This window comes from Alternaria novae-zelandiae (genome assembly GCF_023758075.1).
Source record: "Alternaria novae-zelandiae strain BMP 2774 chromosome Unknown scaffold_6, whole genome shotgun sequence".
NCBI classification, from domain to species: domain Eukaryota; kingdom Fungi; phylum Ascomycota; class Dothideomycetes; order Pleosporales; family Pleosporaceae; genus Alternaria; species Alternaria novae-zelandiae.
Window position 1 is genome coordinate 240,971 of NW_026056966.1, and position 23,639 is coordinate 264,609.

The 23,639-nt window shown below is 54.4% G+C and overlaps 6 protein-coding genes across 6 annotated transcripts; 5 read left to right on the forward strand and 1 right to left on the reverse strand.

Annotated features, from left to right (window-relative positions):
* Positions 1-191: 191 nt before the first annotated feature.
* J4E88_003624 (uncharacterized protein) lies at positions 192-3,411 on the reverse strand (the record flags this gene model as incomplete). The annotated part of the gene is made up of 3 exons (XM_049397273.1): positions 192-326; positions 383-3,037; positions 3,085-3,411. 3 exons carry the CDS (start codon positions 3,409-3,411, stop codon positions 192-194), a joined length of 3,117 nt encoding a protein of 1,038 aa, XP_049256661.1.
* Positions 3,412-3,997: 586 nt separating this feature from the next.
* Positions 3,998-7,348, forward strand: J4E88_003625 (uncharacterized protein; the record flags this gene model as incomplete). The annotated part of the gene is made up of 2 exons (XM_049397274.1): positions 3,998-6,492; positions 6,547-7,348. The coding sequence occupies 2 exons, from the start codon at positions 3,998-4,000 to the stop codon at positions 7,346-7,348; spliced, it is 3,297 nt and encodes a 1,098-aa protein (XP_049256662.1).
* A 3,988-nt stretch (positions 7,349-11,336) lies between these two features.
* J4E88_003626 (uncharacterized protein) lies at positions 11,337-12,596 on the forward strand (the record flags this gene model as incomplete). Its single annotated transcript, XM_049397275.1, has 1 exon — positions 11,337-12,596. One exon carries the CDS (start codon positions 11,337-11,339, stop codon positions 12,594-12,596), a length of 1,260 nt encoding a protein of 419 aa, XP_049256663.1.
* Positions 12,597-16,215: 3,619 nt separating this feature from the next.
* J4E88_003627 (uncharacterized protein) lies at positions 16,216-17,755 on the forward strand (the record flags this gene model as incomplete). Its single annotated transcript, XM_049397276.1, has 4 exons — positions 16,216-16,220; positions 16,245-16,711; positions 16,762-16,901; positions 16,949-17,755. The coding sequence occupies 4 exons, from the start codon at positions 16,216-16,218 to the stop codon at positions 17,753-17,755; spliced, it is 1,419 nt and encodes a 472-aa protein (XP_049256664.1).
* A 1,485-nt stretch (positions 17,756-19,240) lies between these two features.
* Positions 19,241-21,185, forward strand: J4E88_003628 (uncharacterized protein; the record flags this gene model as incomplete). Its single annotated transcript, XM_049397277.1, has 4 exons — positions 19,241-19,313; positions 19,363-19,432; positions 19,480-19,700; positions 19,750-21,185. 4 exons carry the CDS (start codon positions 19,241-19,243, stop codon positions 21,183-21,185), a joined length of 1,800 nt encoding a protein of 599 aa, XP_049256665.1.
* Positions 21,186-22,111: 926 nt separating this feature from the next.
* On the forward strand, positions 22,112-23,056 carry J4E88_003629 (uncharacterized protein; the record flags this gene model as incomplete). Its single annotated transcript, XM_049397278.1, has 1 exon — positions 22,112-23,056. The coding sequence occupies one exon, from the start codon at positions 22,112-22,114 to the stop codon at positions 23,054-23,056; it is 945 nt and encodes a 314-aa protein (XP_049256666.1).
* Positions 23,057-23,639: the final 583 nt, after the last annotated feature.

The following is a 23,639-nucleotide window of genomic DNA, read 5'->3' on the forward strand; positions in this document are numbered from 1 at the left end:
AGCGACCTGCTTCATCGTGAGTATAAAGATAAAGTACCTGACTGACGCTTCACAGTGTGGTACATTGAGGATAGATACATTCCACAGGTGATATCTTTCGTATGCGGCTACAGATCCATTCGATGTAGACCCGAAAACAAAGCTCTTGATGGATAGCGAAGACGGATCGATTTGCGTTTAATCGAACCAGTCTACTTCTTCTTCTCCGCTTCTTCGTCGTCCTCATCATCATCCTCTTCCTCATCACTATCCTCTTCATCCTCATCATCGTCGTCGTCATCATCTTCCGCATCCGAAACCTCCTCTCCGAGAGCCTTAAGCCGTTCCTACAATCATTAGCCCCATCTCTCATCGACTCTTCACCAAAGTGTAAACAACATACCTTATCTTTCGTCCTCTTCTCCTCAAGATCAGCCAGCACCATAATGAGGTCCTCAAGCTCCGTCGCCTTCTCCTTCTCCGCTTCTTCCGCTTTACGCAGTTTCTCTTTGAGATCTTTGAGTTCCTTTTCGGTCGCACCTCCAGCCTTACCCTTCTGGTTGGTAGACCTTGCGGCGGCTTCAGCTTTCCGTAATTTCTCCTCCGCTTCTTTGACCTTCCAAGTCTGGTCCTGCGCCTTGGTTTTAAGATCCTGGTTCTCGGCTTTGAGCTTGTCGATGGTGGATTGGAGGGCAGACTTTTCGGATGTGGATTGCTTGAGTTGGGCTTCGAGTGTGGATTTGGACTGCTCTGTCTCTTCTCTGAGTTGTTTGAGTTGAGTCTCTTTCTCTTCTTCGAGTTCTCTGAGCTGCGTCTCTTTCTCCTCTGTAAGGATCTGAAGCTGGGCTTCGCTGTTCTGTACATGCGTTTGTGCGTTGCGCAGGGATTCGGTGATAGTGGCGACTTCGGTGCGGGTTTGTATGAGTGTATGTTCGAGGTTGCGGATGTTTTCGATGGCTTCTTGGCGGGCCTTCTCTGAGGCGCCTAATCGACGCTCTAATTCGGTGCGTGTCCTGTGTGCGTCGTGGAGCTGCTCGTCGTACTCTTGTCTGACCTTTGCGATAGCTAGATTGGCGTCCTTGCTCGCTTGTTGCACCTTGTTGTTAAGCGCAACGATTTGAAGATTGTACTTGTTCTCCATCTCCAGCAAGGCTTGACGATGCTCACGATCCTTCTTCGCAACCTCCTTGTCGAGATCATCGTGCAATTTGTCGTTGATGCGCTTCAGGGTACTGCGTTGCTCCTCGGCCGATTGCTGGGTCTTGCGATGCTCGGCCTGCTCCTGGTCTATCTTTTGCTCCAAGGTCATGAGTTGTGCTTTGAGCTCTTGGATAGTTTGCTCCTTCTCGTTACTCTCACCACGAAGCGCATCGACTACATCCCTGTCAACACCATCATGTGACTGGTGCTGTTCGATATTCGGATTGCGATCGATGGCCCGCGATAGTCGGCTGAAGTTGTCCTTTAGGAAGTCTACAAAGGCTTCGTCGAAAAAGATGTCCGGCAAACCACCACCTCCGCCGGCAGTCCGGGGCAAGACCTCAAAGTCTCGTACGAGCGGATGACGTCGTAATCCGGTGATGGCGTCCAGGTATTTGTCACGACCGAGCTTCGTCATGAGAACTGGTTGTAGTTCGCGTCGTGGCACAGGTGAGTCCCTTGTTGAAAATTCGTATACGACTCCCAGCAGTGCAGCACAAAGACCGCGAATCATGACTCGGTCTTCTCCAGGGGTTAGGACGGCTTGTACCAGACTTTGCAGACTGCTGGCTTCTCCCAAGAAATCATCTACTGCAGCGGCATCCTCAAATAGCCAGCCTAGCAATAGCATTAAATAGGCTACCGATATGCGCTCATCTTCCCCGAGTTGAAGGCTTGCGATGAGATTCGCCGTAAGCGTTTGTATACACGTGACGACCTCTTCACCGCTCTCTGCATCTCCTTCCTTGACCCCCATAAGAGTGTCTTTCGCTTGATAGTCATCAAAGATGAGGTGGTAGATTAAATTTGAGGCAAACCAGATTCTGTATGGGTCGCCAGTTGGGGGAACCTGGGGTCCGGCCATTAAGATTGTAAGAGCATTGGCTGTTTCGTCGCCGCCTTCGTGACCACCGATAGCTCGGTTAAGGAAGTGTTCTTGTATGTGTCTGTGGTTGAAGAAGTAGGCCTTGATGCACTCGCATCCTGCATTGCGCAGGTCGAACAGGTCGTTCGGCGCTGGAAAAAGGACCAGGTTCAGAAGCGCTTCAATAACGTATACGGAAGGTACGCCGTTAGGAGAAGTGACGCCATTCGTAGGGGGCTCAACAATGGGCCTGACCTGCTCTTGAGCGAATCCTTCTTGGAGCCGAGCGTTGCCTCTAATCAGATCCGCGCACGTGTTGAGAGCCTCGATCTTGATAGGCATGGCGGTTGCAGGGTCGAAAGCAATGTTGAGTAGTTGACGGACGAGGCCATGCTGCTGGAAGACGTTCTGGTTCTGCAGTGTGCCCGGACTGCCCTTGACGAGGAACATGCGCATTATGGCGAGCAGTCCCCAGATGTTCTTGTCGCTCTGCGGACTGACCCATCCATCCTCTTCTTCAGCACTTGCGCGTGCCTTCTTCGGCTTGTTGCCGCCGGGTAGCAGCGCGGAAAACCTCGCGACATGGCCCATCTCTCTTATGTTCGTCTGATTGGATACGTTGAAGCGTATGAGGATAGCCAGCAGACTCAAGCAATCTTGAACCACGATCCCGCCCTGAGTAAGGCCGCCATCGGCATGTATCATGTTGAAGACCTTGGTAAAGGCATCTTCGAAGACAAAGAGCTTCTGGAGTTCGGCAGAGGTTCGGGACAGGTCGGTGAGGACGACGAGGGCTTCGTTACGGATGGCATCGCGGGGGTCGTCCAAGGTGGCTACCAGGCGCTCGATGCCGCCGGGGGCTGTGAGGACGCATTCCTGGGTTCGTTGGGGGCGGGCGAGGGAGATTGCGCGTATCAGTTGCAGCGAGTAGAGGCGGGAGTAGAAGTCGGGCTTGTCTAGGAGATCAAGCAAGAGAGTGATGTTGTCTTGCCGCTATCATAAGCTCAGCACTAGTAGATGTGTAGCAGGACAGGACCTACTTGTGAGAATTGGTCGGCCAGCAGCAACTCCAACTCTTCCGAGGCCTCGTGACTGGTCTCGTCTGGGTGAAAGAGCATGAGCAGGGTCTCGAGCACCACCTTGAGCGTGTCGACGTCGTCGCCATCTTTAGTCAGCGAGGCGATGAGCCCTTTGAGCGCGCCCGAAGCGACCGAGGCGGGATATTGTTTGGCGAAGCTCCGGAGGCCGAGAATGGCAGCGCGACGGTCTTCAAGGAGGCTTGCGCTCGTCAGCCTCCCACTAAGAGTGCTGATGGTGTCGGTTGCCGTCTGCTTCGGAGGCGCATTGGCCTCGAGAACGCGCATCATCTTGGAGGATTGGCAGGATTATGGCTTCATGGTAGATAGGTAGACAGTGTTTAGTCATGCATGTGACTCTCCCATAGGCAACGTAGTCGTGCCGTTGTATTGCAGGCCTCGTGGTGTGGAGCTCCACGTATAATTTGGCGCACGGGCTCGCGGCTCCTCCACATCCCTGCAGGTCGGCGAGTCGGCAAAACCGCGACCTTCAGGGTCCCGGCCGCGATGCTAAGGAAAGAGCGCGTCTTCCATCGCCGCTCCCTCTCCCTCTCTCTCCCCATCACCACCTCCCATCAACCATCGTGCGCAAATTCGGTGATCGCGCACCCACGGAGATTGCGGCACTAGGAATCATATTGCGGCACTGGATATCGCATCCGGCACTTCAAGAGGAGGAAAGGCCTTTCATCGCCATCAGGCAGTCTTTTTCTTTCCACTGCGCATCGTCGCAGCACTACCAAACACTCCAGACTACTAGTACACGCGCTCTCGCACTCATCGCAATCGCACTCGCACTACTACCCTCCAGCTACAGTCTCACTATAGCCACCCTTCACCCTCACACGTCGCGCGCCACCGAGCGCCTACCGCCATCATGGGTGTCCCAGCCATGTTCCGCTGGCTTAGCCAGAAATACCCCAAGATCGTCTCAACTGTGCAGGAGGAGTTGCCCAAGAAGGTCGGCGACAATGTCATTCCCGTAGACCGCACCGGCCCCAACCCCAACGGCGAAGAGTTCGACAACCTCTACCTCGACATGAACGGCATCGTGCATCCTTGCTCGCATCCCGAAGATAAGCCTGCGCCCAAGACCGAGGCCGACATGATGATGGCCATCTTTGAATACACTGATCGCTGTGTCGGCATGGTCCGTCCCCGTAAGCTTCTCTACATGGCAGTCGATGGTGTTGCGCCTCGTGCCAAGATGAACCAGCAGCGTTCGCGTCGTTTCCGTGCCGCCAAAGAGGCAAAGGAAAAGGACGACGAGCGCGCTGAGTTCCAGAAAATGCTCAACTCGCAAAAAGCTAGTCGTGGCGAGGACATCTCCAGTCTCGAAGAGGTCATCGAAAAGACCTGGGACTCCAATGCAATCACCCCCGGTACACCCTTCATGCATCTCCTTGCCGAGAGTCTTCAATACTGGTGTGCCTACAAGTTCACAACCGACCCCTCGTGGAAGGACATGAAAGTCATCATTTCCGATGCGTCTGTGCCGGGTGAAGGTGAACACAAGATCATGAACTTTATCCGCTCGCAGCGTTCCATGCCTACTCATGACCCCAACACCTCGCACGTTATCTACGGCTTGGACGCCGATTTGATCATGTTGAGTCTTGCTACCCATGAGCCTTATTTCCGTGTTCTCAGAGAAGATGTCTTCTACGACTCGGGTAAGGACAAGGTCTGCACGCGCTGTGGCCGTAAGGGACATATCCGCAACAACTGTGAATTCCCCGACGACGGCAAGAAGCTCACCGAAGAAGAAGCTGCCGAAGAGTGGGCCACCTCTGAGCACCAACTCAAGCCCTTCATCTGGCTGCATACCAACATTCTGCGCGAATACCTGGCAGTCGAAATGGAGACGCCAAAGCGCAAGTTCAAATACGATCTAGAACGCTCCCTCGATGACTGGGTCTTTATGTGTTTCTTTGTCGGTAACGATTTCTTGCCACATTTGCCTAGTCTTGAGATCAGAGATCAAGGTATCGACTTGCTCATCAGCATCTGGCGAGATCTTGCCGCTGAAATGGATGACTACGTGACCAAAGATGGTTTCCCAGACATGCGCCGTGTGCAGCAGATTCTCTCCGCCCTAGCGACTCGAGAGGCTGGCATATTCAAGAAGCGAAAGGAAGTCTCTGATCGCCAGGCAGCAAACAGGGCTAGGCGCGAAGCACAGCAGAACGGCAACAAGCGCCAACGAACTGAAGCAAGCGGCCCACCTGGCTTCAAGCGTGCGAAGGAGAGTACCGACACGTATACCAGCGCAGGTATTGTATTCTTCGACCCCAAGGATGCACAGTCAAAGGAAGTGCGCGATGTGCACAAGGACATCATGCACACCCGTGACGCCCAATCCAACAAGAGCGCTGCTGCTCGACTCAAGGAGCTCATGAAGGCCAAGGCCGATGGCACCGCTGCACCCGAGTCTGAACCGACCCCAGCTTCTGAGCCTGCGTCGGAAATCGCTGCTGAAACCGAAACCGTTCACCTTGGAAAGCGCAAGGCAGATGAGGTTGAGGACGCCGACAACGGCACACCCGGTCGCAATACGCCCGTCATCCCGGACCCACCCGCCCAGGCTGCCGAGCCGAAGAAGAACGACGACGGCACTGTAGAAGACACCATCATGCTTTGGGAGGAAGGCTACGAGGAGCGTTACTATGAACAGAAGTTCGGCGTTGACCCCAACGACATTGCCTTCCGTAATAAGGTCGCGCGTCAGTACGCCGAGGGTCTCTGCTGGGTGTTGGCATACTACATGCAAGGTTGCCCATCGTGGACATGGTATTTCCCTCACCACTACGCTCCCTTCGCTGCAGACTTTGTCGGTCTCGAAGACATGGATCCCCGCAAGCTCTTCGAGAAGGGCACACCGTTCCACCCGTACGAGCAACTTATGGGTGTCTTGCCCGCCGCATCAAACCACGCCATCCCCGAACCCTTCCGTGTACTCATGGAAGATCCTCAAAGTTCTATCGTCGACTTCTATCCTCCAGACTTCCCTATCGATCTGAACGGAAAGAAGTTCGCCTGGCAGGGTGTTGCCATCTTGCCCTTCATCGACTCGAAGCGACTACTAGATGCCATGGCAACCAAGTACCCTGAGCTCTCTGATGACGAGAGAAAGCGTAACGAGTTCGGCAAAGAGACACTCATGTTCTCCCAAGAAAGCGGCCTATTCGACGATGTTGAGAAGGCTCTTTACCGCAAGGGAGAGCAGAAGTACAAGATCGATCCCGCCAAGAGCCGCGCGCTCCATGGAGAGATTGAGCCGCATGATCTATTTGTTATGGACAGTCAACTCGTGCCGCCTTTTGATGCAGATGGTATCACGGAGTTTGAGATTACTCAAGATCGGTCAATGAGGTATGTTCGAAATTCTATCAACTTTACATCCAGACAGTACTAACAGCCATACAGAGTATACTACGAAATGCCCAGCGTGAGCAACACCCGCGCCCACAAGTCCGCCCTCCTCGAAGGCGTCATCATGCCCAAGCCAGCTCTCAGCCCCGGTGAAGCCGAATCAGTCCGTCGCTCCAACGAACGCGGTGGCTTCCGCGGCGGCCGTGGCCGAGGAGGTGGAGGTTACCGTGGAAACTACAACAATGACCGAGGCGGCGGCTACAACAACGACCGTCGCGGCAACGACAACTACAACAATGGCGGTGGACGAGGCGGCTACCAAAACGGTCGTGGAGGTGGTGGTTGGGACAACAACCGTGGCGGATACGGTGGCAACCAAGGTGGCTACGGCGGTCCTCCACCCCCGCAGAACTTTGCTCCTCCCTTCCCCGGCGGTAACTTTGCGCCTCCCTTTCCTGGCAACTTCCCTCCCCCACCACCCGGTTGGGTACCTCCACCCGGTGTAGGAGGCTGGCAAGGCGGTGCTCCTCCCATCCCTCCACCAGTCACTCAGCGTCCAGCTTGGATGAACGGTGGAGGTCAGCAACATGGTGCCCCGCCGCCACACCACGCACCCAACAACAGCTCATTGAGAGACGAGCGGTTTTACCGCCCCGCAGACGAGATCCTAGGTCGCAGTGGAGGAGGAGGAGGCGGCGGTGGTGGATACCAAGGAAACAACCCTTACAATGACCGCCCGCCGAGGGATGACAGGGGTGGTCGTGGAGGAAGAGGTGGACGTGGTGGACATCGTGGCGGTGGAGGAGGAGGATATCAAGGCAATAGGCCGAGCTATAACTCTAATGATTATCGTTAGAGGGAGGCTTGTGGTGGATGTGGTATGGATATGGTATGGAAAGGACGGGATGGGATGATTAGGATATGATGGTTTGTACTATAGTATATGGGTTTTGATTGATGCCCATCGAAAACTTTTTTTATGATTTTTGAGAGTTGAGGGAACGAAATGCTTTGTGGATGTTGTGAGTGTGTATGTCTTCGTGGGATACTCTTCCGCCACTCGGATTTTACATGTTGCACATGATATTTTCTTTCGTCGATACTCCATCGAAACACGACGGTTTGTTTTGACATTCTCAAGGCTCAGGACGTGATCGATACCCCCGATGTATAAATACCTGTCGTACTTTCTGTCTTTCTAAGTCAAACTACCTCTCCTCTTTTCTTTACCAAAAAGATAGATCAAGCCTTTGATGGTGCGTTCTCTGCTCTCGGTGTATCAAAAAGCACGCCAGAAGATATCATGATCTCCTGTCTCTCGCCAACGCCGACATCATGCACATACATCTCGCGTTCAACCCCATAACTCCTCATAATCATCATCGTTTTGTGTTCTGCACCATGACGTCGTGCTCTCTCAGTCTTCTTCTCATCGGGGGGGATTGCTGGCATTTTGAATCGCACATGCGTAGCCATTGTTGTGGTTTCAGAAACATGCCCCATCTGTGTCAAGATTTTGATCAATATCTCGGAATCAGGAAGAGGACAGACACATCGGAATTTGACAAATCTGATTTGGTATTTCAAGAGCAGGAAGACGACCCGCACATGTTCATGATATTACCAATTTTTTCCGGTGACTCTAGTGCTCCGCACATGAAAGCGATGGCGTTTAATCTTTTGTTTCTCCTTCTCAGACATGTGGTCCTTCCATGCTTAATCTGGAAAGGGCGGTGGTGTCGAACATTCGAGACACGTCCAACTTCTTTTGGTAATCGAGTGGAGGGAGGAGAACCGGAAGACTCGCACACATCAAGTGAAGCGGTCGACAGTTTTGGTCTTCCGCACACATACAAGTGCTGGTGGTAATCTTTTTGTTTCCAGACATGTGGAAATCGTCGAAAAGTTTCAGGAAAAGACGGTCGAATGGATCGAAGCCAGGTCAAGGCGCATTTTTGGTGGATGAAGCGTAGGGAGAAGACGAGGAAGACTCGCACACATCGAATTGCGCGTAATGCTTTTTGAATCTTTCGCATATGGTGATTACGTTGGAATTTTTTGGTGATCTGCCATATTGCAGAATAATCCTCATTTTGGAGAAAGCGTGGAGATGATATTATAGAAGGAAGGTCGTAGATATGAGAGACGGGGTTTATATAGACATCCATGTCAGTGCGGAGACTGCACATCACATGCACTAATCTTCCGCACTGATCCTTATAATTACCTTCCTCAAGGAAAAAAATCTAAACAGGTCTGCAGACTACAGCAACACAAAGACATGCAAAGTAGGTGACCTAACGTCGATGTAGGCTCTAGGGTGTTTGGTTTTTCGCTATGGCTGCAGGGAAAGGGCAGAGGATGAAGTGTGGCGGCACCGGGGCTGTGTCTGCGAAACTGGGTAAGAGTGTGGAATCACGTGTCAGCGCGGGCAGATGTGTATATAAACCCCTCGTTGATCTGTCTCTTCTTCTCTTTAAATTATTATGTCTTAAGATTCAAAATTCAAAGTTCGTGGACACAGCCCCATGGCTGTTCTCTCTTCCTCGGCCTGCTTTTCCAAAAAGTTACATACTGGGATTCAATGTCTTCGCCACTGTCTCCCTAAAAATCATCTTAGACAACCCCATGGTCTAACAACGTCAAGATGGCCTATCCTCACTTTTTCGGTCTTCTCTTCCAAAAACCGTACCCTCACGAACCAATGTGTGTGCGTTTCCCTTTTCAAAAGCATGCCAAAGATATGGAATGAACACTGGAACAACGACATGTTATTACATCTCCCTTGGACTTCTTTTCCAAAAGGAAGACAAAGAAAATGCATGTATTTGCATTCTTCCTCCTCAAAACTCGGTCCCAAACCGCCATGGTCTGGGGATGGCGATACGACTTGTTCGATCTTCCGCGGTCTGCTCTTCCAAAAGGACTGGTCGCTTTTCTCATGTGTTCGCGACTTCGCTTTCTCAAAAATCAATTGAGAGACTCGCGATGAACCGAGCACACTGATACGACTTGCCATCTCTTTCTTGGTCTGCTGTTCGCGACCTGCCTTCTCAAAACTACAATGCGAAGAAACAATGGGCGCTGGTGTCTGTAAAATTACAGCAGATCTATTCATGACTGCGTTGCGATATCGTAGTCTAAACACTTGAAACGCCGACTAATGTCTTCCATGGAGTGGCGTCGCTGCTATACTTCCTTTCAAATGGAAATCATTGCTCCAGCTTTGCAACACCAAAACCGTATGGTCGGACATCGATGTCGCCGAGCACTTTCCTGTCTCGGAACCCACATCAAACATTCGCATGGTTGAGCTGTCTGGAATCCCCAGGGAACCGTTGAGATTATCTGGACGGATACAAAAAGCATGAGCCCACTCGTTATGTGTGCCCACAGATGCGGGTTCAACTGTCGCAACGCATTGCAGTATTTCTCAATCGATGAGTAAGAATGTGTGTTGCGGTAAACTGCATATGATGTTAGATGACACGTCGCGACGACGAGTGCACGGGGGAGCTGCTGGTGCAGTCGCGCGACCGTGACGCGTCGCGTTCGCACGACAGATTGCTTGCCGTGTGCACCTGCCAGCCTCAGTCAATACCCCAGCTATTGTAGCAATCTTGACGAAAAGAGCAGAAATGCTAAACGATGATTTCCTTGATGGTCCCGCAACAAGCGTGTGCGGACTTGGTTTGCGAGGAGCCGTATGCTGGTGTGCGTTGGTCGGCGTAGTCCGAATCAGGCAACTTGCCAAAATCCGTTGATTGCGGGCGTCGACAGAGTTACCACAGACTCTTGAGCCTTGAGCCTGCCAAGACGCGTCATTCGCACGCACTCTACCTCTCCCGCGGAGAAACCCCAATTCGTGAGGCAAATGTACAGACATCGTCACAGGGCATTACCAACCCATCAGCAGACTTTCAGAAACGGCTGATTACCTCAGAGCGTTCCTGCATCTAGGTGCAGCGTTGCCTTCGGAAGAAGTCGGCATTTCGGAGGCGAGTTGCGAGGAACCATCGGATGGTGATGGTGTGACTTTTAGTCACGAACACTGCGACTGCATCATCAGAGGCCATCAAAAACTATGAGGTTCCTGTACACATAGCTATAGAACTTCAAATCGGTTTGCAGAGTCTGGTGCGGACGTCGACATGACAGGGCACTTGCAAAACATCGATGCCCGATATAGAAAGTTGCGGCGAAACGACCTCAGGATGACTAACTCCAGCGGTCTACTACGACATTCCCGTCACGAATCTAGACATGCGATTGAAAACGTTGTCGCATATCGGAGTCTAGTCCTATCGTAGCTTTCGCGCGTTGACGCACTTCGTACCTGAACATCCTCACGCGCGCGTCATCCCTGTAGCCGTGCAGCGGAAAAGCCGCGGGCGCCCGGATACGACGAAATCCATCACTCACACGTGTACTATACGTAATATCCGATCGCACTTACTAGACGGACGCTTCGAGGCTATTGTGAGCCCGCGAAATTCCTGTCACGCTTCTGCAATGTGGGCCCATCGGACTATTCTCATCGTTCGATATATCCTGGTTGCTTGCTGGAAGGAAGTGCATCACCGCGGAGATGCGCAACTCAGCGGGAGTTGCAGGGAGTGGGAAATGGCGTGTTCGTATGTGGGAGGGGAGGGGAGAGATATTTAGTCGCGTGGGATTTCGATTTCATTTGTCGATATCATACAGTTGTGTTGTTTTGGTTTTTGTGGTGTGTGTCATTTATTGTACTCCTAGGAAAATTCATGACAGAACAACAACGACCACCACTCAATTTCGCACCCGATATTCCATACCTCCCAGATAATCTCCATCGAACACCCGCAAAAATGGGCGCATTAACCCCATCGCAAGTGCAGACCATCAAATCGACAGTCCCCGTCCTTGCGGAACATGGCAACACCATAACAACAAAGTTCTACCACGACCTACTCTCCGCACACCCCGAACTGAAGAACGTCTTCAATAACACACACCAAGCGACCGGCCACCAAGCACAAGCCCTCGCAGGAGCCCTTTACGCATACGCCGCCAACATCGATGACCTGGGGAAGCTGAGTCCAGCAGTGGAGCTCATATGTCACAAACATGCGAGCTTGTTTGTTCGACCGGACCAATACGATGTCGTCGGGAAGCATCTACTTGAGACGATGCAGACGGTACTGGGTGATGCTGCGACGCCCGAGATTCTGGAGGCGTGGGGTGCGGCGTACTGGCAGTTGGCGAATATCATGATCGGCAAGGAGGACCAGCTGTATCAAGAGACGTCGTATTGGCCTGATTGGAAGGACTTTACCATCACGAAGAAAGAGAAGGAGAGTGAGGAGATTACTTCGTTTTACCTCGAGCCAGTGGATGTGGATCTTAAACTACCGATGTTCAAACCTGGACAGTACATCTCGGTCAACGTTTTCGTGGACAAGCTGGAAGGTGGTGTATGGCAGGCGAGACAGTACAGTTTGAGCGATGCGCCGGGAAAGAAGTATTTGAGAATCAGTGTGAAGAAAGAGCCTGGGATTGAGATTGGGGAACCAAAGCACATGACACATGCGGGCTACATCTCCAACCTGCTACACGACACGAAGGACAAGGGAGACGTAGTGAAGGTGTCGCATCCATTCGGGGAATTCTTCTTCGACACGAAAGAGGTCGATGCAGACGCACCCGTTGTTCTAATCTCAGCAGGCGTCGGACTCACTGCTTTGACCTCCATCTTCAACTCCCTGACAGCGGAGAAATCGGATCGACCGATAACTTGGGTCCAAGGCGCACGCAATTCAAAGACACGTGCCTTCAAGACGCACTTTGACCAATGCGCTGCAGCAAACGAGAACGTGCATGCAGTGTATTACTCGTCGACTCCGGGCGAAGGGGAAGTCCAGGGCCGTGACTACACCATCAAAGGTCGCGTAAATCTGGACAAGATTGACAAGAAGTACCTGCATACCGACAATGGCAAGACACAGTACTACTGTTGTGGACCCACACAATTCATGCTCGACGTTGAGGCAAAGCTGAAGAGCTATGGCGTGCCTAGCGAACGGGTGAAGATGGAGTTATTCGGTACCGGCGGAGTACCGAGGGTCTAGGGCTGTTGGTGGAATAGCGATCGGCTCAGTGATGCGTTCATCGTATTTCTAGTTGTTTAGTATACCAGATTTCGTATTAGTAGATCCAACACCGTTCTGCTCATCCGCGCGCCAGTCGCGCAGCGGACTTCGTCAGTGCAGCGGCGTACAAGCCACTAATTCGGCATGTGGGATGCGTACCACAACGCGCATGCCGTAGGATGCCATTTGCAACGCTCCTACGGACACGTGCAGCGGAACGAGGAGCTTTGATGGTAGATCTTCTTAGATGGCAGCGGGAAGGGAAGGTACTAGGACATTGACCAATTCCGACGTCCTGGTCGTTCACCAGGTCAGGCCAGAGGTCGCACACTTGCGCCAGATGCAGGGCAATGTTCCCATGCCTGGGGCCATGTAAGAACGGTCTTTGAAGAAGCTCGTTTTGGATATATTGTACCCCAGATACTGACGCCACCCGGAAGGCACGCGGCAATCTCTTTGTTTACTTCAATAGAACGTGTAATATCGGATACAACCAGGATCCCATATCTGAATGCAGAACAATTCAGCAGAAACAACTGTCTTCGTAATTTGCCAATTGAACTGGAAGTTGATCGTGATCATAAGGGGCGCATATAGTTCACAACTGCCAGTACAGCAGGGCCGGTAGGATCATACGACAAGGTAGGGCCGAATTTTGAACGTTGTCCGTTATCACCTTCATGCAGGTCGGAGTTGTACGCGCTGCCGCCGACGTCTAATTCGCCCATAGGGGCTAAACAAGGCGTTGCGAGGCCAAAATCTGGGTGGCTGGTAGCCTGGCGGGTAGAAAGCAGGCGCCAACTGAGATGACGGCATGCAGGTTCTGAGCAGAGTCATCTCTCGGGCTCGTGTTCGGAGTCACAACCGGCGAAAGGGGTAATCTTCTGGAAAAGACAGGGTGTGGGCGAGTGAAGCGCACCGTGAGCCTGACCAATGCGAGCGTCTTCTAGAAATTGCGCAGAAGGGCGCTCGGGCAATGTGTGAGCCTTACGCGCAGGGTTGCGACAAGTCATCCTGGCACGCACGCCGGAACGTTGGTCAAAGGAGCTGGGGCCGCAACCGCCGGCTGGGCCAGTGGCATATTCTGCGGCGATGACACAAAGCGCAAGGGATTGTGAGGCGCCCGTGCATTCGGAGACAAGAATAGCTCCCAGGAATCCATGTCGGGTGAGGATGTGAAACAGCTGTGGGCAGAGCTGCCGTAGATGGCACAGTACGCGTTGTGTGCGCGTGATGATGACTCAATAAGAAATAAGATTTAGCTTGTCGGTGTCGATCGTCTATGAACGAGTCTGGGGAGTGCGGTGTAGAGAAATTATGCTTTTGTGATGTGCTGGCCCCGTGCACAACTGTTTTGGAGATGCGCTCGTGTCAGGCACAGAAACGCGACGAGGCTGGGAGTGGGTCCGGCAAATATGGGCATTGGCTTTAGGTGGGACGCGCAGCACAGACGGATCTGGCGGAAGCATACCGACGACCAGGCTGCAAAGAGTTGAAGATATGCGGGACCCCTTCACCGCAACACAGCCAGGAGGTAGCAAATGTCGGTGGGCAGAGCTTGGCTTGGAAAAGGGAGCGAGGGAGGAACCACGTGCCTGACTTGCCTTAATGAGGATGTGCTAGAGACGCGGAAGCGGCAGGCACGCTGTACCTGCCGGGAAGGAGGTTTTGTGATATTGAATTCCCTTTGAAGATGCCGTGCATTGCAAAGGATGCAGAGGCGCCCTGTTGGCAGTTGGACATGGACATCGACGACGTTGGATACGGCCTCGTGGTGGCGGTGTAGACCACGCAGACCTGGCGTTCGCGCCCTGAATGATTGACTCGGCGGCGGTCAGGGGCGTCTCCGGGTGTCTCACAAGTCTCCAACCTCCACAAAATGGACAAGCGTGGCCCAATAGGCGGCGGGACTGCAAAGGCAATACGTTGGTTATTCAGTCGTTATGCTTCTTTTTCGCTGTCTCAAACCCGGCTGGTGCTTTGGCCCCCTGGTGGCTTCTTGTCGCCTGCTGCACGTTCTAAGCAAGTGCTATGCACCGTGCCTTCCCTCCCTTCTAGCGGCCTTCTATGTGCCTTCCAAATCTGGCCCATGCTCCCACATCCCAGCAGCCTCCAGGAACCGCTGAATCGCTGCACCTGGTGTTGCGACCCAATCTGCGCGGTAGTGGAAAGGGGAGGGTGAGGTATCGTGGCGACCGCATGTAACGCCGGAGCCGCAACTCTATGCTGCTTGTCAAGTCACGATGCATCATCAAGCCCAGTCGCGTGGTAAGGTCCAACATGGGCGTTGGAGACTACCGTCGGCTTGTGGATCCTCATCTGTGCACAAAAGCGCCACATACGCCTCAAACAAGGTCGCAGGACTGCCCCAGCTCCTTGACAGCTAGCAGCGGCATGCTAACAGGAAAGGTCCTGGTGAAGCTGTAGTGTCGCGAGCGCGAGATGAACGCAAGGATAGGGCCGCTCCACAGCTGGGTGCGCTGCGATGCATTGATCGAGTGTATTTGAACGTGCCCTGCTCCATGCTGTCAGAAGAATGCTTGCCCGTTCCCTCTACACGCACCACATCTCCAGACTGCTAGGACCAATCACCTAGAGCCTCAGACACAGTCAGCGAGCAGAACTGATTTTGCTGCAGCCACGATTCACCTTTTCTTTTGCCGGCCCTAGGGAGGAACACGATCGACCAGCGCCCCCATCAGTCCACGACAAAGTTACCGACCATACCGACCCTCTTGTTGGGCGGAAGCAATCTAATCAGCACTCCGGCCCAAAGTGTCTTGTACGTCACGTCACCACATTGTCTAGGTGGACAGCCAGGACGCCAGAGAAGCAGAACCGCCGCGCCGCCCCCGCCACTCTTCAGTTTGCTTGCGGTGAGACGCGCAGTTTCGTGTGTCTGCATAGCCGTTCGTCTACATAAACCGCAGTGTCAGTGTGGTGGGCTTCAGACGCTTTGACAGCGACGCTGCCTGCACATCGTGGTCCCTTTTTGTCGACTAGCGCCTAGGACGATCCGCCCAAGGCCGAATCTGCTCTAGCGCCCCTACGACTTTCTGGGCAACTACGCGCAACGAGGAAAGAAGTACCTGCAGACTCTCCAACACCACGCCCTCCATCACCGCCATCCCCTGCCCTGCCCTCTCGCGCGTCTATATCTATCTCAGGTACGTACTCCCGCTTTGCACGATTCCCTTTCGCCCCGTGCAGCCCGCGCATTCCCGCTGCAGGTCCTTCTCACCGCTCCACTCCCCTTTTCTCCTGCTCCGACGTGGCCAGCGTGACTGCCAGACCGACAATTTCTGGCGCGCCCTTCTTTCACCCTTTACCTTGACGCTGCTGCCACGACGCCCGCTCAACCTCGCAACTGACATCGCCATCTTCAGTAGTGCATCCGCTGCATTGACCTACGCGCGGCCCCTCGACGACTCGACCTGACGCTTCACCAACGCCATCTCTGCTGCGTCCTCGCCCGACGCCTGATTTGCATCATCCTTACAGGCTCTCACCCTCACTTGGTGCGCACCGTCCCGTCTCTTGCTCATCGGGCCTGCAGTGCCTTGCCGCTTTCCGTCACGCGCATCCCGCCGACCGGAGAATGGAGTTGGACACGATTCTGAACCAGAGATTAACAGCATCCCTAGGAAACGGAGCGCTCACCATGCAACACGCAATGCAGCCCCAGCACTTCGGTGCGCCCCCGAGCTACCTCAATGGCGGCCACATCAAGTCGGAGAACGGCTCGGAGCGTGGCGTGTCGCCGCACCCGTCAGACTCGTCGCGCTACTCGTCGCAACAACCGCAGCAGCAACTCCCCTCGTATCCCTCGATCCCCCAACAACACATGAACGGCCTGCGCTACCCCTCGCCCTCGCAAATGCAGGCGCCCATGCCCATGCTCAACAACAGTAATTACATTCCCAACCCGCCAGAGCACGCGTACGCGCAGCAGCAGCAGCAGCAGATGGCGGACGCGCAGGTCCAACACCAACACAACGGTGGGCGCCCCGCGTCGGACACGGGTCCACCTAAGGCCTTCGCGTGCTCGACCTGTGGTAAAGGCTTCGCGCGACGCAGTGACCTCGCACGTCATGGTAAGAAGCTTTGGCCCCAACATCAAAAGCAGAGCACTGACAACATGCAGAACGTATCCACAGCGGTATCCGCCCTCACGTGTGCGACTACCCCAACTGCGGCAAGCAGTTCATTCAGCGCTCCGCCCTGACGGTTCACCAACGTGTCCACACTGGCGAGAAGCCTCACATGTGCGAGCGATGTGGAAAGGTACGAAAATTCTGTTCTGCACTGCATTCACAACTAACATCGAAAAGCCTTTCAGTGACTCCAGTTCGCTGGCCCGCCATCGTCGCATCCACTCCGGCAAGCGCCCATACAAGTGCCCTTACGCCGACTGCCAGAAGACTTTTACGCGTCGCACTACCTTGACGCGTCACCAGAACCACCACACCGGCACTGTCGAAGAGGCCGCTGCCGCCACTGCTGCTGCGCTCGCATCGCGTGCCTCGGCCTCGAGCAGGACCGGTCGCTCCGACGGTGGTGACTACTCCGAGACAGCATCGCCGCTCGGCACTCCTTCGCCCAATGACCGCAATCTCTCTCTTTCACCCGCACAGGGAATGCCTCCTGGTGGCATGCCTGGCCTGCACCGCCAGGGCTCCGACTACGCCTACATGGGCGGTATGAACGTCCCTCCTCACATGCGTCATGAGATGCCCCAGCCCAGCCCTCGTGCCTCCCCTGCGCTCACAGCTCAGTCATACACATCCAACGTGAGCGGCTCTCGCCCAGCGATCACCTCTCACCCGACCGCCTACGGCCCACCGCCGATTCTTGAGCCTCCTGCATCTGCAAACCACAACCAGTCCGGAGGCACCACCAGCGCCAACGGCAGCCCTCACATGTCCGCCATGGGCTGGCAATCACCGGGCCAACAGGCTCTCCCCTCCCCTGGCGCCCAAGACAATGGCTACGTTTACCCCGAGCCCCAATACCAGGCACAAAACGGCATGTACTACCAGCAAAACAACATCCGACGTCCCAACAGCACTGAGCCGGACCACTACAATCCCAACCACCGCGAGATGGGCAACGGAATGTGGGCTCCTGCTGTCCAATAGAGTTGCGGCCCTGGCGCAGTTCTCCCACAGATCCTGGAAGATACATCCGACGTAACGCCTGAGCAAGCTCCACCGCGGCGTCACGGTTAATCTTCCCCACTGTAAAACTAATACATGCGATCACGCCAACCTAGGGAAAAACTGAGCAGCCTGGAGCCTACGTTGACTTTGGGTCGCCTCCTTCGCAAGGTTTTGGGTCACTGTAGTCTGCAGACCTGTTCAGTTTTTCCCTGGTATGAGGTGCGATCCTTACTCTGGTGTTCTCGGCAGGCAGGACCTATACCCTGTTCCACAAAATTTTCTTACTGGCATCCCTATGGGCTAGCGGGTCATTGAGCGCGTTAGTTTTCCTGTTTCTTTCGACTTGCCCATATCTGTTTGTTGCAAGTCTTCCCATCTCCGGGTCGTGGTTATCTGGCGGTGGTTTTTCCATGGGTTTTCGTCCATCCCTCTCGAGACGGGATGGCAGGCGTTGGGCGTGCCTCATACACACCAAGACGGGCAAGGGCGTCCGGGCTTGTTCCGTTTTGTCTTGTTTTTCATATGCACCGGTAAACCTCTCTAGACTGGTATTTAATGAAGGACTTATATCCGCCTCTTAGACTACACCACTATTCTGCGCAAGCGGAGCCAAAAATTTAAATCTCTATAATACACTCATTCCACGGTATGCAAGTGAGATGCGTAATATGTGAAAAGCTATGCCATTTCCATTATCGTAGGTACAAAGATGGTGTGCTCCGGTCGTGCATGGCAGGAACGTGAATGAGCTCGGCTGTACCTGAATACCCTGAAGGTGTTCGCAGAACTTTGAATTGACGATAAAGTTCGACAACAATACATGCTTGAGGGTGCATCCCAGTTAAGCGTACAAGTTGCTCGAGACGAGCGCCTTCGTATCCTGTGTGCTGCCCTACAGTCGCCTCATTGGGCTCAGCGCATTGCGAGCATTACCCGTTGCATCCAAGATCTGCCCAGGCGACAAGAGAAGACTCGTCAGCTCATTCGCAATAGTTGCGTGCTGCTCGCACAGTTGTTTCACGACAGAGAAGGATATCCAAGTATCTAGCACGAGTGAATGCCACAATATCAAGACCAATGTCCATGTTGGACCTCAAGTGAAGGTGCTGGTGGTGCCCGGCATTGACGTCGTCGCCGCGCTTTGACCCTCGAATTCGGTCGCTCGGCCCTGTCCTATGCAGGCGGTCATCGCACCAGCCTCGCATTACGTCTATCCACGTCTCTCCTGCATGTCCATTTTACCCCAGCTTGCCACAACCCACGCTGCCATATCTCGCTACTCTCACCATCGCTGGGCAATCAATTCCGACGACAAACCGCGCTGTTGATTGCTTGCGCCCGTCTACTTAGTGGCACGTCATCCGCCCAGCGCTATACCTCAGCCACTCCTCTGGCGACCCTTCCCTCCCGACAGCTCCGACCCAACGACACCGCACACCGAGAGACGCAAATTACGTCGCGACCATGAGTAAAATCGCGAGATCGGTCAAGAACGTGACCAAGGGGTACAGCCAGGTCGAGGTCAAGGTCCGCAATGGTATGGAGTGCCCCAGGAGCTGCATGCACGGCGTAGCTGACCATCGCAGCGACCAGCAACGACCCATGGGGCCCCGTCGGGTCTGACATGGCTGAGATCGCCCAAATCACCTTCAATAGGTACGACGAGTGCGAAGGCTACGCGAGCCATGCTGACCGCTACCCAGCTCGACCGACTTCTATCAGGTCATGGACATGCTCGACAAGCGCCTGAACGACCGCGGCAAGAACTGGCGTCACGTCCTCAAGTCGCTGAAGGTGCTCGACTACTGTCTGCACGAGGGCTCCGAGCTCGTCGTGACATGGGCGCGCAAGAACATCTACATCATCAAGACACTGCGCGAGTTTCAGCACACCGACGAGGACGGTCGCGACGTCGGCCAGAACGGTAAGCGCGTCCTGCTTTGCGAATTCGTGCCTTACTAAGACAATCGCAGTGCGAATGGCAGCTAAAGAGCTGACTTCGCTCATCCTCGACGAAGAGCGCCTGCGCGCCGAGCGAGCCGACAGGAAATCATGGAAGTCGCGGGTCACAGGCATCGAAGAGTACCCCGGTGGAGGCCACCACGGTCCAGATGGCGGGGAGAGAGCCACGCGCCCGCGAAACGGCGAACAGCGCCGCAACCGCAGAACGGAAGAGGAAGATCTCGAGCTGAGGCTCGCGCTCGAGGCAAGCAAGAACGAGGCAGAGGAGGAGAAGAAGCGCCGCGAACGTGGGGCCAGAGTCGAAGACACCGACGATGACTTGGAAAAGGCCATCAAGCTGAGCAAGGAGGAGGAGGAGCTGCGCCGGAAGGAACTCGAGCAGACCAACGCCGACCTACTTTTCGGCGAAACCACCGCACAGCCGAATGCCTACCAGCCCACGGGCAACAACCAGGGGTACCAGCAGCAGGGCCAAGTGGACTGGTTCGGTAACCTCATGGACCAGAACCAGCAGCAGCCTCAGAACACTGGCTTCCTCAACAACGCATACTCACAGCCCACGGGCATGCAGCCTCAGCAAACTGGCTTCCAGAATGGGTTCGGCGGCTACGGTGGCTTCCAACAGCAGCCCCAAATGCCACAACCTACCGGCTTTGATCAGTTCGGCGCTCAGCAGCAACAGCAGCAATATATGCAGCCCCAACACACGATCCAACCTCAGCAAACCTCGTTCAACAACAACCCGTATGGTCAATTTGGAGGTGGAGGCTTTGGTGACATGGGTCAGCAGCAACAGCAACAACCGCAGCAAGATCAGAATGCACTCCAGCCTGGCAGTCATAACCCGTGGGCAAGCAACCAGACTCAAGAGTCGCTCAAGCCGCAGCCCACTGGCTCCAACAACCCATTCGCTCAGTCCTTCAACCGACCGCAGCCCACTCAGACCTTCACGCAACCGACGTTGAACTCGTTGAGCGAGCAGAAGACCCAGACCCAGTTCAACAACACCTCGTTCAACCCTCCAGTATCCTTCTCTCCTGCACCGGCAGCGCAACCACAGCAGCAGCAGCAGCCACAGGCGCCACAAAAAGAGATGGACCCGACCGCTGCCAGACTCAACGCGCTTCTTGCAACAGGCGAAGGTCAGGACACTTTCGGCAACGTTGGAAACATGCGTATCCCAGCTCAGCACACAGCTCCTGGAACATTCGTCAACTCGGCTGGCGCGGGCTTGAACCGGGTCAACGCCAACGCTACCGGTAACAACCCGTTCTTGAACTCCCAGTTCACCGGCATGCCGCAGCAAAACCGCATGATGCCCGCGGCAACTGGCCCAGCGAGCAACTTTGGCGCCAACCCTTACGGCAGCGCAAATCCGTTCGGTGCTCAGCCTCAGCAGCAGCAGCAACCCCGTCAGCCTGGTGCCAACAACCTAATAGACTTATAGTGTGCTGGTCCAGAGGGTAAAGCTTGCGCTTCGGGTCATTCTGCGATGCTGAAGCGTGGCACTCAGGTCTGCCCCAGATCCCCTCTCCCTCAGAGGCCCAAACCCGCATTCACGTATGGCAAGGCAGAGAGGAGCTTGGACGAGGCCGGTGGGGACGCGTGGTCATTTTGATTCCCTTATTATTATTTCCCCCGACCACTGCGGTTTGCATAGAGGCGAGCGACGAGCGCAACGAGTCAGTGGTGGCTAGTGTAGATAGCTTGATGAGACTATTCAACCCATGATAGTGCAGCTCGTCTGTGGTGCCGCGCAAATGTCTAGATTGAGACTGGAATCATTAATCCTTATTCTCTTTTCACGCTCCTCTCCGTGAAGTGAAAACTTGAAAGCTATCGGGTACCAGCATGAGACTGCGACGGCCTTTTCCTATTGTCCATTTACGCCCTCTCACCGTGAATCGGGAAGCTACCTAGGTATTGTAAAATAGGCGCACGTGACGCAATCTTCATGCGCACTGACGTTTGCTAGGCCCACAGCCGTTCTACACGCTATCCAACCCCGCAATCATCCACCTCCGCGTCGAGTCCACCTGCACCTTGCCGTGTCGCGAACTTCCTTGCCGGCTATTGTTTGCGCCGCTTTGGCTTCTTGCCATTGTATTCATTTTTAACGCTTCTCTTAGCCCAGCTGTTATCGAATGCCGCGCACCTGTTAGCATTGTCTAGACCTCACGCTTGGCCAGCAGACTTCACGCTACCGTACTTGGCGACTTCGACGCGTCACGGCCAGCCAGCCATCGTTTGATATACAGACAAAACAAATACGAATACTAGTATCACCATCTTTAGGACATATCGTTCTACCCAAGGGCCTACATGGCTTCAGAAGACGAGGCAATGCACCGACAAACACGCCCGGTGTCCGCCATGAGTAGCCGAAAGCGTGCCATTCAAGAGGAGGAAGTGGAAGCGCATGCGCCAGAGCCGAAGAAGCTTCGTACCCGTGGCCCAGTTGAAGACGATGTAGTCGGCAGCAATCCTCAAGCTGCTGTGGCATCAGCCTCGCGAGGCCGCAGCGGTCTTCTCACGCCAGAACCCAGCACCTTGACCGAATCGCAACTCGAGCCTCCTGTCGACACCTCAGCGACGTCCGAGACTGCAACGGCAAACTTCTTCCCCTTCATGAAGCTTCCCGCCGAACTGCGCATCCACATCTACCACATGGCGCTCGTGCGTGAAGAGCCGCTTCTTCTGCATGCCGACCGCGCGCCTGAGAAACCCGAAGACGGCGACGACCTTCTCGCAGCACCGCGTCGAAACAACCTCTACGCCCCCTACATGCCCCGTCACGAACTGCCCGGCCCCGGCTACGCCTTCCATCGACCCAGACAGGGTCCCGAGCGCATCCCGCTAGACGACCCCATCGTCCCCGAGATCCTGCGGCTGAACAAGTTGATATACCGAGAGGCGCGTCAAGTCCTGTACAGCGACAACGTCTTCACCCTCAGCCTCACAAGCGGCATCCACACCCTATCTACCCTCCACCAGCGCTCGCGCAGCCTCATCAAACACGTCGTCCTCACCATACCCTCCCACCACGATATCCTCGACGGCTTCGCCGACCTCGTCCGCCTGGGTCTGCGCTACTGCTGGGGTCTCAAGACCTTCAAAATCATCCTCCAAGCCAGCCTACCCGATGACGGACGGGTGACCGGCGCGACAAGCGTATACGCCAACGCATTCCACATACTTCGATGGCTGCCACGCGGTTGCAACGTCGGTCTCGAAGGCAACGTGAGCGATACCGTCAAGCGCGTCGTCGCCGAAGAAGGCAGATTACAGGCTGTACTTGATGAGGTGAGAGCATTCTGAAACAACGTGATGATGTGAGGATGTTGGGAGCTGACAGTGTTGCAGGCGAGTTATCTCAAGAGACAGCATCAGATGCCGGAGAGGCATTAGTGGTGTCGATATGGTGGCTCTGTGTTGTGTTTTTTTTGAAGAGCGTGATCTGAGATGGTTCTTGGGTGTAACGCTGTTGATGATATGATGGGAACTTGCCTTTTTTGCTGGCTTTGAGCCTTCGCGCAACGGCATGTTGTCGCGTCTTGCGTCGTTGCCAGCGAAGAGATTTTACGCTGAGTTGCAGTGTTGATGATAAGATGGAAAGTGGCTTTTACGAGCTGGACTGGAGACTCGTGTTGTCTCGTCTTGCGCAGTTATGAGCAGAAGCGTACACCTTGAGTAAAGCTTCTCTATCACACTGCAGCTCCATCTTGCGTGAATCAAACGCGCATGCCCTTCGTCGTGGAGACGCGACTGCGCTTTCAGCCTCTTCTTGGCAAGTCACGTAACGCAACCTGTCATTGATTGAAAAATTCGGCAGAGTAATGTGACAGACCGACCCTTGGAAATCTTTAATTTGAAGTTGCTTCTCAGCTTGGGTGGGAGCGAT